Raw genomic sequence first — 22,274 nt, 5'->3', positions numbered from 1 at the left:
TTTTATATCTATGTTTATCAGGTATATCAGCCTGCAATTTTTTTGTGTGGTGTCCTTTTCTGGTTTTGGTATCAGGATAATGTTGGCCTCATGATATGAGTTTAGAAGTGTTCTCTCTTCTTCAATATTTTGGAAGAGTATGAGAAGGATTAGTAGTAATTTTTCTTTGCTAGAATGATGGGCTCTCTATTCTGTTCCATTAATTTTAAATTATATTACAGCCCTGTTTTCCTGGACTTTGATTGTTGGGTAGTTTTTGATTACTAATTCAATTTATTTACTAGTAATCAGCTTGTTCAGATTTTCTATATCTTCATGATTCAGTCTTGCTGTGTTGTATGTTTCTAAGATTTATCCACTTCTTCCAGGATGTGCAATTTGTTTTTGTGTAATTGTTCATAGTAGTCTTATCATATTTGTATTTCTGTTGCATCAGTTGTAACATTTTCTCTTTTATTTCGATTTTTATTTGTTTCATTTCTTCTTTTTTTTTTTTGAGAGTCTAGCCAAAGGTTTATGTTTTTTTATTTTTTCAATGTAGTTTTATTGATTCTTCCTATTGCCTTTTAGTCTCTATTTCATTTATTTATGCTCTGATATTTGTTATTTCCCTTTTCTACAAACTTTGAGCTTTATATATTCTTTTCTATAATTCCTTATAGTATAAAGTTAATTTCTTTATTTGAGATTTCTTTGTTTCTTGAGGCAAATGTTAGGTCGCCAAAGGAGGAACGCATAAGGCCAGAGTGATGAGGGATTACGAATTTATTCCATCATCCACATACCGGGTAGCTGAGCCTGGATGGCTCCAGCACCGAGTGAGGGCAGTCAGTGGCTTTTTAAGGACTTTTGATGGGATTTTTCTGTGCAGAGACTTCTTTATGCATACCCAGAGGGGAGATAATGGAATGTGGTCACCGCAAGTGAAATGTGGTCTTCAGCAAAGGGAATGTGCATAGTGAAATGACCTGAAAATCCAGTTCCCTGGGGAAGGGTATCAACTCAATTGCTCCATCAAACATAACAGCAAACATTTATTGCTATAAACTCCTCTCTTAAAACTGCTTTTACTGCATCTCATAAGTTTTGGTAAGTTGTATTTCTATTTTGATTTGTTTCAAGTGATAGTTTAATTTTCCTTTTGATTCTTTATTTGACACATTGGTTTTTCAGTAGCATGTTTAATCTCAACACAATTTTAAGTTTCCCATATTTTATCTTGTAATTGATATCTAGCTTCATACTATTGTGGTTGGAAATGATGCTTGATATGAGTTTAATATTTTTAAATTTACTAACACTTATTTTATGGCCTAACATATAGCCTATTTTGGAGAATGTTCCATGTGCATTTGAAAGTAATGTGTATTTTGTTTATTTTGTGTGGAATTTTCTGTATATATTTGTTAAGTCTATATGTTTTAATGTGTAATTTAAGGACAATGATTCCTCAATTTTATTTTGGTCTATACAATTAATTTCTATATGTATTTTTAATAACAAATGTTACAATTTTTATAACAGCTGAACCAATACAAAAAATGTAAATAAAATTACTTAGATCTTGTACCCACTCCTTCACTCCATACTTCCCTAAAATTCCATCCTTTGGAGGTAAGCAATGTTAACAGCTTGCTGTCCATTTTTATTTTATAATATCTTACATACAAAATATGTAAGCATATAGACACATAGATAATTTGTTTTGAATAAAATTAAAATGCATATTGTTACATGGTAACAGTATTTTATTTCTTGTCTTTTCACTTGACAATATCTTATCATCCTTATGTCAGTAGATATGTAATTAATACTATTGTTCTTATTGCCAACTTATTTATGAAAACACACACATAGTTTCATATGACAGGATACCATACATTCTAGATTAGTTTTACATCAGTACTTTACTTTTTATTTTTGCTTATATCTCCACTCCTCATTTACTTTTAAAAAAATGATTACATTTATTGGGGTGACATTGGTAAATAACAAACAAAATAAAAATAGACTTATACATGTAACAAACATTCTTCATTTATGTATTTATCCATTGCTATCTCTTATCTTTGCCCCACATAACACTTTTTAAAAACATACTTTGTATTATTCCATACTTTTCTCAAAGATTTACTTTACCATATTAAAACCTTAAACACACACACACACACACACACACACACACACACAAAGTGGTGCAGAAAACAGGAGAGAGAGTGAAGTTGTGTTACTGTGTTATTTAAAGACCATGAAATAATACAAACTTCTATGCATCACAGTCAGAAATAGATGTTAAATATCTTCCTTTTGCTATTCTAATGGATGTAAAATGGTACTTTATTCAGACTTTAATTTACATTTCCCTATAATTTATTTTATTTATTCTTGGCTTTCTACAGTGGTGAAAGTTATATTCCTCATGGTGGAGTTTTCAACAGGGCCTAAGAAAACCTAGTCCTTAGTAAAAAATAAACTCTAATCAACTCCCCAACTCTGAGTATTGTGATAAACAAGGTTTTATTGTACTGTACTCTTTTAATAAAGAGATCCCATAACATCTTCCAAAAGAACTAAATAACTTGTTTGAAAATAGAAAGCATCATGTATGTTGTATAATCAAGTAGCTTCTATCTACAATTTTGGACTCAGACAGCTTGGATTTAAATTTTTAATCTACCATTTAATATCCAGGTATCTTTGGGGAATTTTCTAAATTAATTAGACATTAATTTCCTCAAGTGTAAAATGAGACATTGATAAAACCTTTCTTATAGGAAATTGAAGCATGTATAGTGCTTCGGATAGTATCTGGTATTGTATGTATTATGCATTTTCATGGAAACTACTATCAAGATTTCTCAACTATCGATGCATATAGATTTTAATTTTATTCAGTCTGTAGAAGTATATGGTAAAATAAACCAATTCAGTACAAAATGTTTGTCAGTAAATAAACCAATCAATATTTTAATTGTCATCATCTCCTAAAAATCAGTCTGTTAATAGCATAGTTCATTTTCCAGGAGGTGTTGTAATTTACTGAGAACCCAGAAGTTACATAAAATTATACTCAATACTAGGCATTTGATTAAATAGCTTATTTTGTCAATTTCTACAGTTAAGAGTAAAAAAAAGTAAAACCAAATAACCAGAAAACCCAAAGAAAGAGGCTGCAAAAACAATTCTTTCTATTCAAAGAAAGTCAGTGTTGCTTGTGTAATACTGGAGTACACATCAAAGTACTTATTCCACATGAAATCAGCCAAAAAAACAAATTGAATTTAAACAACAACAAAAACCTCTGGAGCTGTGGGATCTTGTTAACTTTATACTTTTTCCTAAGAAAATATGTTGCTTGGTGATAAACAAGGCAAATATATCCCTTTCTTATTCTAGAACTGTTTCTTCATTTTCAAAGGAAGAATTAAACTAGATGAGCTCTAAATTGAAAACAGTGTGGACAGCACAATAGGAAGTATTTGGTGTTTTTTAATGGTTCGTGAGAGAGGTAGGACATATATCTGCCCATAATTATGATGAAATAGGAATAAAATTCCCCTAATGAGGTAGAAGAGGTGGTTAACTACCAGAATGCAAAAAGTAATCATGAAATTGAATGAATATGATTGTCTCATGAAATACTTCTTAGGAAAGAATGGAGGGATTCTTAGGCATCACTCTTATTTCTAGAATTTAAAAAAATTATAAGTGTATGTACAGTATATTGACATGACAGAAGAGGTTATTTTTTTTCTGATATTATCATTACCTAATTTGGTCTATTTTTTAAAAAGCTACAGATGCTTTAATTTGAAAACCTCTCACTGTATTTGATTATGACATATTCAAGTACCAGTATAATGTAATGGTTTGGACAGAGAAAGACATCCTAATATATAAAAACCCTGGGTCGATCACATCCACAATGACTGGAGGCTGGACCAACCAGAAGTCAGTCCGGCAGTCAGCGCTGCAACTCAGCACTGACTGCTATGGCTGCAGGCATGGTGACCCACCACTGACTGCTGAGGGGGCTGCAAATCAGGCCCGGAGAGAGGCCAGAAGAGAGAAACAGGGTGTGATCCGTAGTTTCTGTGGCAGCTGTTGATCAGCACTTGCCTCTCTCTTTCCAGGACTGCCCAGCAGCTGTGCCTCCATTTCTCTCCAGGCCGCCACCAGAGCTGCTGATCAGCTCCGCCTCTCTGATCAGGCCCTGTTGCTAGGCCCAGAGATACTGACTGGCATAGAAACTGACCAATCAGAACCAAATCTGGGTCAACTGTAAGGAGCCAATGGCTGCCTAGGAGGCATAGCTTTTGACACTGACTGGCATAGAAACTGACCAATCAGAACCAAATTGGCCAGCAGAAGAGGCCAGTTGGGGGGCGAGATCAAGCCTGCAGGGAAGGGCAGTTGGGGGTGAGATCAGGCCAGCAGGGGAGGGACGTTGGGGATGATCAGGCCAGCAGGGGAGAGCAATTGGGGTTGAGATCAGGCTGGCAGAGGAGGGCCTCTGAGGGAGAGATCAGGCCACAGGGGAGGGCAGTTGGGGGTGACTAGGCCAGCAGGGGAGGACAGTTGGGGGTAACCAGGCTGATAGGGGAGGGCAGTTGGGGGTGACCAGGCCATCAGGGGAGGGCAGTTGGGGGCCATCAAGGCAAGCAGGGGAGGGCAGTTGGGGGCGATCAGGCTGGCAGAGGAGGGCAATTAGGGGTGAGATCAGGCCAGTAGGGGAAGGCAGTTCGGGACAAGATCAGGCTGGCAGGGGAGGACAGTTGGGGGCGACCAGGCTAGCAGGGGAGGGCAGTTAGGTGTAAATAAATTTAGGCCAGCAGGGTTGTGGTAAGGGGTGATCAGGCTAGCAGACAAAAGTGGTTAGGGTCAATTAGGCAGGCAGGCTGGTGAGCGGTTAGGAGCCAGCAGTCCTGGATTGTGAGAGGGATGTCCGACTGCCGGTTTAGGCCCAAGTGGGATCAGGCCTAAACCAGCAGTCGGACATCCCCTGAGGGGCCCCAGTTTGGAGAGGGTGCAGGCTGGGCTGAGGGACACTCCCCCCCCCAGTGCACAAATTTTGTGCACCGGGCCTCTAGTATGTACATATTAATGTGCTGCCGTTTTAATCTCATTCACTAGTTTTATATCTATAAATAATAAAATTTTGTGGTTACATCTCAGATTTACATATTTTCTATTGGTTTTATTCCATAATGAATGGGAATTTTGTTTATGTGCATCATACATTTGCCTTCATTTTTTCTAATATGGTTTTGTCTTTGTTTTTAGTTCTTTATTATCTTTGTAACTTTAGAAAATTTACTTGTAACTTTTTCCCTAGTGCTCTTTTCTCTTAAGTTCTCCTTTCCTATTCTCTAATTCTTCTTTTATTATATTTTAAATAAATTTATCAGGGGTTCCATTGGTTAATAAGATCATATAGGTCTCATTTCTATAATACATTATCTCTATATTGCACTGTGTGCCCACAACCCATACTCAAGTCATTTTTTGTCTCCATATATTTGGTTTTATTTACCCTTAACTACGCCCTACCCACCCCCTTTTCTCTGATAACCACCATACTGTGCTCTGTGTCTATGTGTTTCAGTTTTACATCCCACATATGAGTGAAATCATATGGTTCTTTGCTTTTTCTACCTGATATATTTTGCTTAGAATAATATTCTCAAGGTGCATCCGTGTTGTCACAAATGGCAATATTTTATTTTTTCTATGTTTGAGTAGTATTCCACATATATATGTACCACATATTCTTTATCCAATCGTCTAGCAAAGTATATTTTTATTCTTTCCATGTCTTATCCACCATGAATAATGCTGCATTGAACACAGGGGTGCATATATATCATTGAGAAATGTTTTCAAATTTTTTGGGTGGATACCCAGAGGAGAGATTGCTGAGTCATATGGTAAATTTATGCTCAAATTTTAAGAAATCTCCATACTGTTTTTTATAGTGGCTATACCAATTTACATTCCCACCAGCAGTGAATGAGGGTTCCTTTTTCTCCACAACCTCTCTAAAGCTTGATATTACTTGTTTTGTTTATAATAGCCATTCTAAGAGGTGTGAAGTCTTATATCATAGTAGTTTGATTTGCATTTCCCTAATAGCTAGTGAAGTTGAGTATCTTTCATATATATCTGTTGGCCATTTTTATGTCTTCTTGGGATAAATGTTTGTTTGGTTTTGACTTGTATGAGTTCTTTATATATTTTGGATATTCACCCCTTGTTTCAGCTGTTGTTTGCAGATATCTTCTCCCATTTAATTGGTTGCCTTTTTGTTTTGTTAGCAACTTCTTTTGTTCAGAAACATTTTACTTTTGCCTTTACTTCCCTTGCCTTTGGGGTCAAATTCATAAAATATTCTCTAAGAACAATATCCGTACGTTTAATACTTACATTTTTTATATAATATATTGTTTCAGATCTTATATTTAGATCTTAGATCCATTTTGAATTAATTTTTCCATGGGGAAAAAACTGTAGTCTAGTTTTATTCTTTTGCATATGGCCTGCCAATTTTTTCAGTACCATTTATTAAAGAGGCTTTCCTTACTCCATTGTATATTTTTGCTCCTTTGTTAAAAATTATTTGTACATATACCTGTGAATTTATTTCTGGGCTTTCAATTAAGTTCCATTGATCTGTGTGTCTCTTTTTCTGTTAATACCACGCTGTTTTGTTTATCATTGCTCTGTAGTATAATTGGAAATCAGATAGTGTAATACCTCCAGTTTTTTTTTCCCCACTTCAGGATTCCTTTGGCAATTTCGGGTATTTTGTAGTTCCGTATAAACCTGATGATTTTTTACACTATTTTTTATTTTATTTTTTAATTTTTATTTTATTATTATTTTTAAAGGTTTTTTAAAATTGTTTAAAGTTTTACAATGTCTCCTTTTCCCCCAGTTGACACCCCCCCACACAGCCATTCCCACTCAGGGCAAGCCCCTACTGCCTTTCTGTCTGTGTCCATTGGTTATGCTAATATGCATGCATACAAGACCTTTAGTTGCTCTCTAACCCCCCTACCATTAGTCCCTAGATTGATCTATTCTTATTCATCAAATTATGTTGATCATTATATCCCACATATGAGTGAGATCATGTGATATTTCTCTTTCTCTGAATGGCTTATTTCGCTTAGCACAGTAGTCGGCAAACTGCAGCTCGCAAGCCACATGCGGCTCGCGAGCTGCGGTTTGCCTCTGTTGACTAATGAGTTTGCCAACCACTGTATAAGGCAGCCGTGGGCAAACTACGACCCGACCCGCGGGCCGAATCCAGCCCATTCGGCTGTTCTATCTGGCCCGCGGAGCCGAAAGAGCGGAGGGTTCTCTTGCTCTCCCCTCCACTCCTTTACTTTGAATTTATATTAGTTCACACAAACACTCCATCCATGCTTTTGTTCTGGCCCTCTGGTCCATTTTAAGAACCCATTGTGGCCCTCGAGTCAAAAAGTTTGCCCACCCCTGGATAAGGCATTACCCTTACCCAGAAATTTTGACTTCAGGTTAAAGACATTAGTACATTATTAAAATGTTTTTTAAGTGTTTTTCCCTAAGGCAGTGGTTGGCAAACTCATTAGTCAACAGAGTGGCAAACCGCGGCTCGTGAGCCACAGTTTGCTGACCACTGGTTAGCATAATGCTTGCCAGTTCTAACCATGTTGTTGCAAATGGCAAAAGTTCCTTCTTTTTATAGCAGCACAGTATTCCATTGTGTAGATGTAATACAGGTTTTTTAATCCACTCATCTGCTGATGGGCACTTAGGCTGTTTCCAAATCTTAGCTATTATAAATTGTGCTGCTGTGAACATAGGGATGCATATATCATTTCTGATTGGTGTTTCTGGTCTCTTGGGATATAATCCTAGGAGTGGGATTACTGAGTCAAATGGGAGTTCCATTTTTAACTTTTGAGGAAACTCCACACTGTTTTCCACAGTGGCTGCACCAGTCTGCATTCCCACTAGCAGTGCAGGAGGGATCCTTTTTCTCCACATCCTTGCAAGCACTAGTTGTTTGTTGATTTGTTGATGATAGCCATTCTGACAGATGTTAGATGGTATCTCATTGATGTTTTGATTTGCATCTCTTGAATGATTAGTTACTTTGAGCATGTTTTCATATGTCTGTGGGCCTTCTGTATGTCCTCTTTTGAAAAGTGTCTATATACATCCTTTGACCATTTTTGATTGGATCATTTATCTTCCTTTTGTTAAGTTGTATGAATTCTCTGTAAATTTTGGAGATTAAGCTATTATTGGAAATATCATTGGTAAATATGTTCTCCCATGCAGTGGGCTTTCTTGTTGTTTTGCTGGTAGTTTCTTTTGCTGTGCAGAAGCTTTTCATTTTGATGTAGTCCCATTTGTTTATTTTCTCCTTAGTCTCCATTGCCCTAGGAGCTGTGTCTGTAAAGATATTCTTTGGCATATGTCTGCTATTTTTCTGCCTATGGAGTCTTGTAGGATTTTTATGGTTTCCCGTCTTACATTCAAGTCATTTAGCCATTTTGAGTTTGTTTTTGTGTATGGTGTAAGTTGGTGATCTAGTTTCATTTTTTGCATGTATCTGTCCCAATTTTCCAACACCATTTATTAAAGAGACTATTTTGATTCCATTGTATGTACTTGCCTCCTTTGTCAAATATTAATTGAGCATAATGGCTTGGGTCGATTTCTGGGTTCTCTGTTCTGTTGCATTGGTCTATATGTCTGTTCTTGTGCCAGTAGCAGGCAGTTTTGAGAACCGTGGCTTGGTAACATAGTTTGATATCTAGTGTTGTGATTCCTCCAACTTTGTTGTTCTTTCTCAGGATTGCTGTGGCTATTCGGGGTCTTGTTGTATTCCAGATGAATTTTTGGAAAGTTTGTTCCAGATCTTTGAAATATGCAGTTGATATGCAGTTGGTATTTTAATGGGGATTGTATTGAATCTGTAGATTGCTTTGGGTAGTATGGACATTTTAATGATGTTGATTCTACCAATCCATGAACATGGTATGTTCTTCCATTTGTTTATGTCTTCCGCTATCTGTTTTTTCAATGTCCTGAAGTTTTCAGAGTACGGGTCTTTTATGTCCTTCGTTACATTTATTCCTAAGTATCTTAATTTTTTTGGTGCAATGGTAAATGGGATTGTTTTTTTAGTTTCTCTTTCTGTGACTTCATTATTGAAGTATAAAAAGGCCATAGATTTCTGGGTGTTAATTTTGTATCCTGCTACATTGCCAAATTCATTTATTAGGTCTAGTAGTTTTTTGATGGAGGCTTTGGGGTTTTCTATGTTTAGTATCGTCATCTGCAAACAAGAACAGTTTTACTTCTTCTTTTCCAATTTGGATGCCTTTTATTTCTTCTTCTTGTCTGATCACTATATAGGGCTAGTACTTCCAGTACTATATCGAACAAGAGTGGTTATAGTGGGCATCCCTATCTTGTTCCTGTTCTTAGAAGAAATGAGTTTAGTTTTTGCCCATTGAGTATGATGTTGGCTGTAGGTTTGTCATATAAGGCTTTTATTATGGAGAGGTATGATCCCTTTATTCCCACTTTTCTGAGAGTTTTTATCAAGAAAGGGTGTTGGCTTTTGTCAAATGCTTTATGTGATTGTTATGATTATGTGATTTTTGTCTCTCAGTTTGTTTATGTGATGTATCACATTTATTGATTTGCGGATATTGTACCATCCTTGCATCCCCAGGATAAATCCTACTTGGTCATGGTGTATGATCTTTCTGATGTACTGCTGGATTCGATTTGCTAGAATTTTGTTGAGGATTTTGGCATCTATGTTCATGAAGGATATTGGCCTGTAATTCTCTTTCATTGTGTTGTCTTTATCAGGTTTTGGTATTAGGGTGATGCTGGCTTCATGGAAAGAGCTTGAAAGTGTTCCTACCTCTTGGATTTTTTTAGAGTAGTCTGAGGAGGATAGGTTTTTCTTCTTCTTTGAATGATTGATAGAACTCTCCTGTGAAGCCGTCCAGATCAGGGCTTTTGTTTGCTGAAAGATTTTTGATCGCTGCTTCAATTTCTTCAGTAGTTATTGGCCTATTCAGGTTTTTTTTTATTCTTCTTGGTTGAGTTTTGGGAGCTTGTATTTTTCTAGGAATATGTCCATTTTATCTAGGTTGTCCATTTTGTTGGAATATAATTGTTCATAGTATTCTCCCATAATCATTTGTATTTCTGTGGGATTGGTTGTTACTTCACCTCTTTCACTTCTGATTTTATTTGTTTCCTCTCTCTTTGCTTCTTGGTGACCCTGGCTAAAGGTTCATCAATCTTGTTTATACTTTCAAATAACCAGCTCTTGGTTTTGTTGATCTTTAGTATTTTTTCTCTCTCTATGTCGTTTATCTCCACTCTGTTCTTTATTATTTCCTTCCTTCTGCTTATGCTGGGCTTTTCTTGTTGCTATCTTTTAACTCTTTGAGTTGTAGGGTTAGATAATTTATTACCATTGTTTCTTGTTTTTTGAAATAAGCCTATAGAGCTATGACTACCCTCTCAGGACTGCTTTCACTGTGTCCCATAGATTTTGGATTGTTGTGTTTTCATTGTCATTTGTTGCTATGATGTTTTTTTATTTCTACTTTGATCTCTTTGGTAACCGAGTCATTGTTTAGTTGCATGCTATTTAGCCTCCAGGTATTTGATTTTTTTTATTGTTTTTTATTGTAGTTGATTTCTAATTTTATGCCATTGTGATCTGAGAAGATGCTTTATATGATTTCTATCTTCTTGAATTTGAAGAGACTTTGCCTGTGTCCCAATATGTGGTCTATCTTTGAAAAAAACCCATGTGCCCTTGAGAAGAATGTATATTCTGTGGCTTTGGAGTGAAATGTTCTGTAGATGTCAATTAATTCCATCTCATCTAGTGAGTCACATAGGATTGGTATTTATTTGCTGAATTTTTGTTTAGAGGATTTGTCCATTGGTGTTAATGGAGTATTGAAGTCCTCTACTATGATTGTATTTCTGTCAATCTCTCCCTTGATATCCTCCAGAAGATTATTTTTTTAATGTATTTGGGTGCTCCTGTATTGGGTGCATATATGTTTACTAGAGTTATATCTTCTTGTTAAATGGCTCCCTTTAGTATTATGAAGTTTCCTTCCTTATCTCTTGTTGTTACCTTCACTTTGAGGTCTAATTTCTCAGATATAAATATTGCTACCCCAGCGTTTTTTTTTGTTTTTTTTTTTTTTTTTTTTTTTTTTTTTTTTTTTCATTTCCATTCGCATGAGAAACCTTTTTCCATCCCTTCATCATCAGTTTGTGTGAATCCTTTTTTCTGAGGTGGGTTTGCTATAGACTGCAGATATATGGTTCATGTTTTCTTATCCATTCTGCTACCCTATGTCTTTTTACTGGGACATTTAATCCATTTACACTCAAAGTTACTATTGATAGGTACTTGTTTGTTGCCATTTTTATTCTTTATGCCTGTGTTCCTTTTTCCCTTCATATTTCTTCTTTTTACAGCAGACCCTTTAGCATTTCTTACATTGCTGGTTTGGTGGTAATAAACTCCTTAGCTCTTTTTTTTTTCTGTGAATCTCCTGATTTCACCCTCAATTTTGATTGATAGCCTTGCTGGGTACAGTATTCTTGGATTCAGCCCCTTCCTTTGCATGACTTTGTATATTTCATTCCATTCCGTTCTGGACTTACGTGTTTCTGTTGAGAAATCAGTCACTAGTCTGATGGGGGATCCTTTGTAGGTGGCTTTCTGTCTCTCTCTGGCAGCCTTTAAGATTCTTACTTTGTCGTTGGTGTTTGCCAATTTAATTATAATGTGCCTTGGTGTCAGTCTTTTGGGGTTCATTTTGTTTGGAACTCTGTGACCTTCTTGGATTTGTGTGAGTTTTTTCTTCTGTATATCAAGGAAGTTTCCAGTCATTATTTCTTCAAATAGGTTTTCTATACCTTTCTCACTTTATTCTCCTTCTGGCACCCCTATTGTAGGGAGCAATAATAGGGTTAAGCCTCGGACTGACCTGCTGGCAAAGCTGCAAACAAGTCCCAGCTTAGAGGGCACAGCCCTCTTAGCATAATTAAGCTTGATCTTGTGACTGCTCCCTAGATCTTTCCTGGGTAGCTAATGGGCTGTGGGGGTGCAGCAAGTGCTGCCAAAACAAGTGAAACTCACAAGAATATTGTAAATTACCTTGTTTACCTCTGACTATAAAATAAAGCATCAGCTTTCAGTCTGGATCTGTTCTGTGGTCTCAGGCATGCACAGAAGATCCACCTAGACCCAGCTTATTCTCTTTGTCTGTCTTTTCTTCATCCTTCGCCGGCCCTCCCTCAGGCTCGCCGAACCCTTGGCTGTGCTGGAGCGGCACAAGTGCCACCCAACGTGGGGCTGAGTTCGGTCCAAGTGGCACTCATTGTGGACTTGGGGTGAGGGAACTACAATTGTCAGGTGAAAGGAGGCCCCAAGGTGTGCGCACGCAGTAAGTAAGGTAGGGGTGTAGTACTAGCTAGGTGTAAAACATGGGAAATTCAGGATCGCAGGGAAAGAATGCATGCGTATCCATGCTTAAGGCTATGCTCCAAGCAAGGGGCTGTTCTGTGAGGTATGAACAGCTTTTCGATTTTTTGGATTTTGTGAGTAAAACCTGCCCATGGTTTTCTGAGGAAGAAAAGGTAAATATAGAGGCATGGGAGAAGGTAGGAAAAAAACTTTGCGATCATTATATAGCTGAAGTCCAGAGGAAATGCCTGCCTCTACTTTCAGTCTGTGGTCCCTAATTCAGGACTGCCTAGAGCCCACTCCAGAAGGGGAGTGGAGGAATGTGGCAGGGGAATCAAGACAGATGGGGAGAGGTTGCCAAAGGCTTCCAACTCCACCATCGGCGCCTCTGACGCCTCCTACAGTCCCTGGGGCTACAGCTTCTATGGGAGAGAGCCCACCAGACAATGCGCTTCCTCCCAAATATGAGTAAGGATTGGAGGAAGCAAAGGAACAGCACCAGTGGGTTTGGGATGATGGGGGTGGAAATATGCTCAAGTATTGCCTCAGGGCATAGCCAATAGTCCTACCTTATGTCAGGATTTTGTGGCTGCAGCCATACATCCTATAAGGAAAAAATATCCTGAGGCTTATATTATTCATTATATGGATGACATTCTCTTAGCTCATAAAAATGAAATGCATCTAAATAATATCTATATAGATTTGCAGGATTCCCTGAATTGTGCTGGATTATGCATAGCACCCGAAAAAGTTCAAAGGACATTTCCTTTTTCTTATCTTGGCAGCATTATTGAGGGAAAAACAATAAAACCTCAGAAAATTCAAATTCAGACTGACACTTTACTTACATTAAATTACTTGCAAAAATTATTAGGAGATATTAACTGGGTTTGACCTGCTTTAAAATTAACCACTGCTGACTTAAGCCCTTTATTTCATATACTAAGGGGAGATTTATCTCCATCATCCCCATGCTGCGTGACAGAGGAAGCCAAGACAGCCTTACATAAAATTGAGGATGCCTTAAGTTCAGCACAGCTTACTAGAATTGGTTACACCCTTCCCTTACAGGTTTTAATTTACAAATTGGCAAGTTGCACTTGCTAATTTCTCCAGACAGGTTGGTAACCATTATCCAGCAAATAAGGTTTTACAATTTCTCTCAGTTTCTACCTTTACTTTCCCAAAGATAGTGAAGTCACAACCTATACCTCAGGCATTAACTATTTTTACAGATGGATCCAGTTCTGGAAAAGCTGGATACTACTGCAGCAGAGGTGCAAAGGTCTTTCAAATCCCTTATATTTCAGCACAATGGGTAGAAATACAAGCTCTTATCTATGCCTTGACAGATTTCGCTACAGAGCCCATTAACCTATATAGTGATAGTGCCTATGTGGTAAGTATGGCCAAACTAATTGAAACAGCTACTATAGGGCACACTAATTCAGAGGAACTCTTTCATTTATTTTTCTACCTTCAAAAAGTAGAGAACGACAATTTCCCTGCTTTATTGGTCAGATCCTATCTCATTCAGGTCTCCCTGGTCCATTAGCTATAGGCAATGATGCTATTGATCTCCTCCTTGCTGTAATGCAAGAGGCTACCCCATTTTCTCTTGCCCAGTCCTCCCATGCTTTGCATCATCAAAATGCTGCTGCCTTACACAAACAATTCCATATTTCTAGGTAGCAAGCTCGTCAAATTGTTAAGCAGTGATCTCAGTGTGTAATTCATTGCCCTGTACAATCATTGGGGGTTAATCCTAGGGGTCTTAAACCTAATCAAATTTGGCAAATGGATGTCACCCACATACCGGAATTTGGTAAGCATAGATGGGTACATGTTAATGTAGATACCTGCTCCCGCTTTATCTTTGCGACTCCCGAAATGGGAGAGAGTGCCAAGCATGTAATTAATCATTGCCTAGCTGCCTTTGCAGTACTAGGTCCTCCCTTAGAGCTAAATACAGACAATGGACCCGTATACACTAGTTCTGCTTTTCAACATTTTTTTGTCAGCAATATCAAATTTGTCATAAAACTGGTATGCCTTACAACCCTCAAGGACAAGCAATAGTAGAAAGAGCAAATCATACTCTTAAAATGCAATTACTAAAACAGAAAGGGGGATACGGATGTTATGTGTCACCTCAAAACAAACTCAGTCATGTTCTTTATACTTTAAATTTTTTTAATTGTGATGCAGAGGGTCGTATAGCAGCCGAAAGGCATCAGGCCTCCTGTACAATAGCCTCCGCGGGGTTAGCCCAATGGAAAGATGCACAAACTGGACAATGGTTTGGAACAGATCCTGTAATGATGTGGGGAAGAGGTTGTGTTTGTATCTGTCCAGAAGGAGCAGTGCAGCCAATTTGGGTTCCAGAGCGTTATGTACATCACCACAATGGACACAGAGAAGCTCCTTGTCCCATCGTTCAAAAGACTGAGAGTTGCCCCAATGACAGCAAAGTGGAAAAGGAAGATGACGAAGGCTATACAAAAGACCGAGGTGCCAACATGGGGTCAGCTGAAGAAGTTAACAACTGAGGCCCAGTAGATGGCAGAAAAGCAAGAAGTGGAAGCTACTCCCTCAATCATGTTTCTGGCAATGCTAGCATTGGTTAGCTGCCAGTCTTCTGCAAACACTTGCGCAGCCAAGTCCGAGGACGCTTGAGTAAATCAGCAAAAGAAACTCCCATTTAGTAGAAAAATGTTATTGTACTTTGATTTCTCTATTATTGTAGTGTTGCATTGGCATTGTTTTATTAATAACCATGTCTGGGTTTTACATTGTCATTGTTTTGTTATTGGGTTTTGCATTGGCATTGTTTTGTTAATACTTTAATAGTCAGAACTTTGTTCTTGATGTTTAAGTTTTACTTCCATTATTAGTAGCTTAAAATTAAAGAAGGGCGAGATGTAGGAAGCAGTTACAGGGTTAAGCCTCGGACTGACGTGCTGGCAAAGCCACAAACAAGTCCCAGCTTAGAGGGCACAGCCCTCTTAGCATAATTAAGCTTGATCTTGTGACTGCTCCCTAGATCTTTCCTGGGTAGCTAATCGGCTGTGGGAGGTGCAGCAAGTGCTGCCAAAACAAGTGAAACTCACAAGAACATTGTAAATTACCTTGTTTATCTCTGACTATAAAATAAAGCATCAGCTTGCAGTCTGGATCTGTTCTGTGGTCTCAGGCATGCACAGAAGATCCACCTAGACCCAGCTTATTCTCTTTGTCTGTCTTTTCTTCATCCTTCGCCAGCCCTCCCTCAGGCTCGCCGAACCCTTGGCTGTGCTGGTGCAGCACACCCTATTATGTGGATGTTGTTTCATTTTGTGTTGTCCCAAAATTCCCTTAGGCTCTCCTCCAGTTTTTATTTTTTTTTCCTAGATGTTGCTCTGCCTGGGTACTTTTTCCTACATTGTCTTCTAGCTCATTGATGCGGTCCTCCACTTCTTGTAGTCTACTGTTGATGCTTTCTATTGAGTTCTTTATTGCAGCGATGTCATTTTTCATTTCTTCTTGGTTATTCTTCATTTCCTCTTGGTTCTTACAGATGTTGTTGAATTTGTCTTCCATCCTTTTCAGTGACCTTATGACCATTACTCTGAATTCTTTCTTTTACATATTGCTTGCCTCCATTTCATTTACTTCCTTTTCTGGTGATTCATCCTTTCCTTTCATATGTGGCCTGTTTCTTTTTCTCCCCATGATTGTTCCTCTCTGGATGTCTGGTTATGCAGCTCTCTCTCTCCTGCATTTATATGTCTCCAGGATTGCTGAAGAATCTAGAGAACCGAAGCCAATATCTCCAAGTCATAAAAGCAGAATAACAATGACTGCCTCCGGTCGCGCCAGCAGCCAGCTCAGCCTCCACACCTACACTATTTTTTAAAATGGCATTGGGATTTTGATGGGGGCTGTACTAAATCTGCATATTACTCGTGGTAACATAGACATTTTAATTATGTTGATTCTTCCAATCCATAAACATGAAATATCTTTCTATTTCATTGTGTCTTTTTCAATATCTTTGAATGTTTTGTAGTTTTCAGTATATACATATTTTGCGTTCTTTGTTAAGTTTATTCCTATGTGTCTTATTCTTTTTGTTTCAATTTCAAAAGGAACTGTTTTTTTCATTTAGTTTTTTCTGAAATTTCATTGTTAGTATAGGAATCCAGTGCATTTTCATAAATTGATTTTGTATCCTGCAACTTTACTGTATTTGTATATTGTTTCTAGTAGTTTTTGTGGTGGACTCTTTATGGTTTTCTATATAAAGAATGGTGTCAACTGCAAAAAGTGGTACTTCTTTTTCATTCTTAATTTGGATGCCTTGTATTTCTCTTGCCTGATTGCTCTGGATAGAATTTCCAGTTCTATGTTGAATGAGTGGTGAAAGTGGGCATCCTGGTTTTAGAGAAGAAGATTTCAGGTTTTCACCATTGGGTATGATATTAGTTGAAGGTTTGTCATATATAGTTATTATTATGTGAAGGTGCTTTCATCCTATCCCCATTTTATTGAGTGTTTTAATCATAAATGGACATTATATCTTATTAAATGTTTTCCCTGCATCTATTGATAAGATCTTATTATTTTACCCTTTGTTTTGTTAATGTAGTATATGACATTGATTGATTTGGTTATATTGAACCATCCCTGTGCCCCTGAAATTAATCCACTGCATTGTGATATATTTTTTAATGTATTGTTGTGTATGATTTGCTAGTCTTTTGTTCTCTTGAAATCTATATTGTCATATATAAGTATGGCTACACCTGCATTTCTGTGGATGCCATTTACTTGGAGAATCATTTTCCACCTTTTTATTTTGAGTCTATCTTTTCTTTTGCAGTTTAGATGTTTCTCCTAAAGACAGCATATGGCTGGGTTTTGTTTTTTTATCCAATCTGCTGCTCTGTGCCTCTTCATTGGTGAATTCAGCCCATTTATATTTAAGGTTATTATTCTATATATGAGGATTTCCAATAGTCATTTATCTTTTTTTCTTCTGCTAGTTCTGTGCCTCCATTGGTTCTTTTCCTTTATGTTTTTCTGTTTTTGTTTGGTGATATTCTATCATTTTTCTCTGTTTCCTCTTTTTTTACATTATGTATCTCAGGGGATTTTATATGTGTGGTTACCTTTAGGTTTGTTAAAAAGAATATTTCATATATACAGTAGTCTTGTTTCTTTAAAAGTGCTCTTTTAATGGTCTTCTGTAATAATCAGTCCTCTATGATAGCTGTCAGTTTGTTCCATGTATCCAAATATATGTTAAGTGTCATGATGTCGGAAAGAACATTGAACTGTGAATCAAGAATGTTAGTGATAAAACACATTTATTATAATAAAATCAAGATCCTTATAATAAATGATCAAGAAATAAGAATAGAGAATTTATGCATGATGAGATAAATATAAAAACAAAATAATGAAAAATGTTTACTATGTAGTATTAGTAATCAAATAAAACCATGAGATCATTTTTATCTAATAATGCAGTAACTATATATAAAATTGTGTATATAATTTTATATGTATTAAATATGTAAAATATATTGTATAAAGATGGATAGATAGATTTTATATAGAGTTGCTGAGGCTTCAGGGTCAGTGGTACATTTATTCACTGCTGACTGTAGAAGAGGAATGACATAAATTGGCTTCACTTTCTTCTGGGCCTATATGGGACTATGTAAGAAGGGTCCTAATTTGATCAATACTATTTGATTCAGTAATCTCATTACTAAAAATGTATTATAATGAAGAAAATCAGCAGAAGGAAAAACAAACTCTAGGCATAAAAATGATGAGTGCAATAAGTCTATAAGAAAAATCTTTGAAATTAAACTAAATGTATAAAATTAAGAGAATGGTTTAGTAAAACATAAAAGTATGTATTCATTGAAACAATAATTATGAAACCTTGATAATACGAGGGGAAATTTCATACTATGATGTTGCAACTAAACAAAAATCTGCATACTTGTGGAGAAAGTAGACAAAAACATGCAAATATAAACATACTTGTATCAGTGTGGTGTAATTTAGAGTGACTATCAGCTATTATTAACGTATTTTTGTGTTTTTGTTCACTATCAATTTTTAAAGTTCTAGTATGTTAAAATAATTGTGAAACTTTAGATTTATAATGTAACATTGCTAGGGCCTGGTTTCTTACACAAATGCTGGTGGTGGGACTAGAATTCAGTACTTCTCATCTTTCAGTGGATTTTAGAATCACCCAGGAAAGTTGTTGAAAATGCACATTGCTAACTCCATCTCGGAATTTAACTTGGTAGGTCTGGGGTGGAGTCCATGGGCCTGTATTTTTAATTAGAAATAACTAAAATTAATATCCAAGTTCTCTTCCACTTATGGCATTCTGTTTGTTTGTTTTTTAAATTTAGTGCTTAACACACCAGAAACTCTCTATAATGATTAGATAAATAACACTTAATCTTTTTCTTTTCTTTTTTTCTTTTACTTTATTTCTTAGCCTGAAGCAAAGTGGATTCACAAGCTGCTTTAAAGAACAACTGAGCGCTTGGTTTCACAGAATGGCCTTACCACAGTAAACCCCAGCTACTCTCAAATGGGCATTTATACTTCTGTGGGACTGTAATAAATAAAATCAAGTCTTCTGTGAGTACCAGGATCTGATTTTTTGCATGTAATTTATAGAAGTCTTTGTAGAGGTGTGTACTTTATTCATTAAATATCTGAACTAAAGTATTGCAGTATTTTACCCCATGCTCTGAAGCTTCATTTTTTTCCCATAAGTATCATGATCAGGGCTGCTTCATTTGGAAGCAGTTTCTCAGTTTAGGTTAAAACTTAGTGATTTTCCTTTTATATTGTGTTAAATTTCTCTTCTATTTATTATTTAAAGAGTAAATAGAGCCCTAGATTGTTTTGCTAAGTGGTTAGAGAATCCTCTTATGCACGGAAGGGTTGCAGGTTTCATCCCAGCCCTGATCATGATACTTATGGGAAACAACCAATAAATGTGTCTCATATTGATATCTCTCTCTCTCTCTCTCTCTCTCTCTCTCTCCACTCTCCCTATCCTTCCCCCTCCCTTTTAACAACAATTAAAAAAGAGTAAATAGAATGAAGGGAAGTAAGCATATTTTTCATACCCTTAAAAGAAATAGAGTTTTATGTATATAACAATTCTCACTTCCCACATACACATACAGAGTTTTCAATGTAATAATTTACCTTTAGACAATTTCCCTTTAGTTTATCACTTTCTTTAATAATAACCTGAAAGTGTCCCTAGAATAATAACAGACATTTGTCAATTATTTTACATATTTCCATGATTATGCTTGCCATATTCTTTTCTGAGATCAGGAAAGGGCTTTGGAAGAAGAGATAAATAATAGATGATAGATAGATGATAGATAGATAGATAGATAGATAGATAGATAGATAGATAGATGATAGATAGATAGATAGATAGATAGATGATAGATAGATAGATAGATAGATAGATAGATAGATAGATAGATAGAAAAATGATAGATTATTGTCTAAGTACTATAAACTGGATAGCTTGTAAAAATAAAAATTTATTTCACACAATTCTGGAGTCCGGAGATTCTAAGATCAAGGGGCCAGGAGATTTAATGCCTGGTGAGAGCCCACTTCGTGGTTCATACACAGCCCTTCTCACTGTTTCCTCACATGGTAGAAGGGTACTAGTGAGCTCAGTGGAGATTCTTTTATAGTAACGCTAATCTAATTCATGAAGGCTGCACCCTCTCAAAGCATCTGCCAAAGGCCCTATTTAATACCAACATATTGGGCATTAGGATTTTAACATATGAATTTTGGGGGCCATAAATATTTAATCTATAGCAATAATACATACACAGACTGTTAGATATAAATATGAAAACCTTTCAGCTCACCAAGTCTGTTTTCTGCCTTTTTGGTATAATTTTCACTTCTAATTACTCTCAGAAATGCCTACATTTCTGAAACAATTTTAAAGTGGTGTGATTTTTCTAGCTCATTTGATCAATTACACATGTCCTAATTTACAAATAAAATGTTTTTCATTGCAACATTATAAGTAGGAAAGGTTTAAAAATAATCCAATTGTCTGTCAATAAGTGACTGATTGAAAACAAAATAGTAATTCTCCACAATGGAATGCCATGAGAATGTGAAAAATAATAAGGAAGCTCTCTATGTGGTGAGATGAAAAGATCTCCTTTATAAATTTAACTAAAAAAATCCAGGTGGTGAAGAACATATATATTCTGGATGGACAGGGAGAGGGACAGCAGGAGGTTGGCCACTGGCCCCAGGAGGGAGCTGGCCCTCAGACCCCTGGGAAAGGTGGTGTGTCTGCCACAACCTATCCCCAGTTCCCCATTCCAACCTGGGGCCTGAAGGCCCCAGCAGGGCCGGGAGAGGAGGCAACAGTCTGGGCACGGAAGAAATGGACTCCGGATGCTGATGCCGTCATCACGGTTCCCCGCCTCCCGCCCTACTCCTTCTCTCACTGCCGTGCCAACACTGCAGTGAGTGAGCACCAATTGGGGCCTGCGGGCTGGGGGAGGGACCATGGGAGATTGACCGGCTGGGGGAGGTTGGCTGTGGGAGCACACTGACCACCAGGAAGCAGCTCCTGCGTTGAGTGTCTTCCCCCTGGTGGTCAGTGAGCATCATAGCAACCAGTAGTTCCTGTCATGCCGGTCATTTGGTTTAACAACCACTTAGACTTTTATATATATACTAGTGGCCTGGTACACAAAATTCGTACACAGGGAGTGGTTCCCTCAGCCCAGCCTGCACCCTCTCCAATTTGGGACCCCTTGATCACATATTGGGCCTAAACCGGCAGTCGGACATCCCTCTTGCAATCTGGGACCACTGGCTCCTAACTGCTCACCTGCCTGTCTGCCTGATTGCCCCTAACTGCCTCTGCCTGCCTGCCTGATTGCCCCTAACCTCTCTGCCTGCCTGCCTGCCTGATCGCCCCTAACTGCCTCTGCCTGCCTGCCTTATTGCCCGTAACTGCCCTCATCTGCCAGCCTGATCTCGCTTCCAACTGCCCTCCCCTGCCATCCTGATCTCATCCCCAACTGCCCTACCCTGCTGGCCTGATTACCCCTAACCTACCGCCAGCCTGATCTCACCCCTAACTGCTCTCCCCTGCCAGCCTGATCTCACCCCTAACAACCTCTGCCTCGGCCCCCAACACCATGGCTTTGCCCAGAAGGAAGTTGGACGTCCAGAAGATGGCCAGTTGACCCGGACTAATTAGCATATTACCTTTTTATTAGTGTGTATATATATATATATAATTTATTATATACAATTATATATATATATATAATTTATTATATACAATTATATATATATATATATATATATATATATATATATATATACACACACACACACACACACACACACACACACACACACAGTAGAGGCCTGGTGCACGAGATTTGTGCACTGGGGTGGGGGGTCCCTCAGCCCGGCCTGTGCCCTCTTGCAGTCCGGGACCCCTCAGGGGATGTCCGCCTGCCAGCTTAAGCCCGATCCCTCTCGCAGTCTGGGGCTCTCGCAGTCCAGGACCCCTCACTCCTTACCGCCTGCCTGCAGTGGAGAGGGGAGAGTCTCCCTCCACCACTGCTGGGCTTGCCAGCCATGAGCCTGGCTTCTGGCTGAGTGGTGCTCCCCCTGTGGGAGTGCACTGACTACCAGGGTGCAGCTCCTGCAT

The 22,274-nt window shown here is 37.8% G+C and overlaps 1 protein-coding gene across 1 annotated transcript in view; it reads left to right on the top strand.

Moving 5' to 3' along the window:
* CYLC1 (cylicin 1) overlaps nt 1-19,061 on the top strand; it is a gene marked incomplete at both ends in the record, with an annotated part of 49,727 nt that extends 30,666 nt beyond the window's left edge. The window contains one exon of the mRNA XM_080652355.1: nt 19,029-19,061. Within this exon, the coding sequence (XP_080508481.1) occupies nt 19,029-19,061 (33 nt within the window). The remainder of the gene's footprint in view (nt 1-19,028) is intronic.
* Nucleotides 19,062-22,274: the final 3,213 nt, after the last annotated feature.

The sequence above is a fragment of the Plecotus auritus genome (assembly GCF_963455305.1).
Source record: "Plecotus auritus genome assembly, chromosome: X".
NCBI lineage: Eukaryota > Metazoa > Chordata > Mammalia > Chiroptera > Vespertilionidae > Plecotus > Plecotus auritus.
The sequence above is the reverse complement of the archived record's forward strand: the minus strand, read 5'-3'. Positions and strand labels throughout refer to the sequence as shown.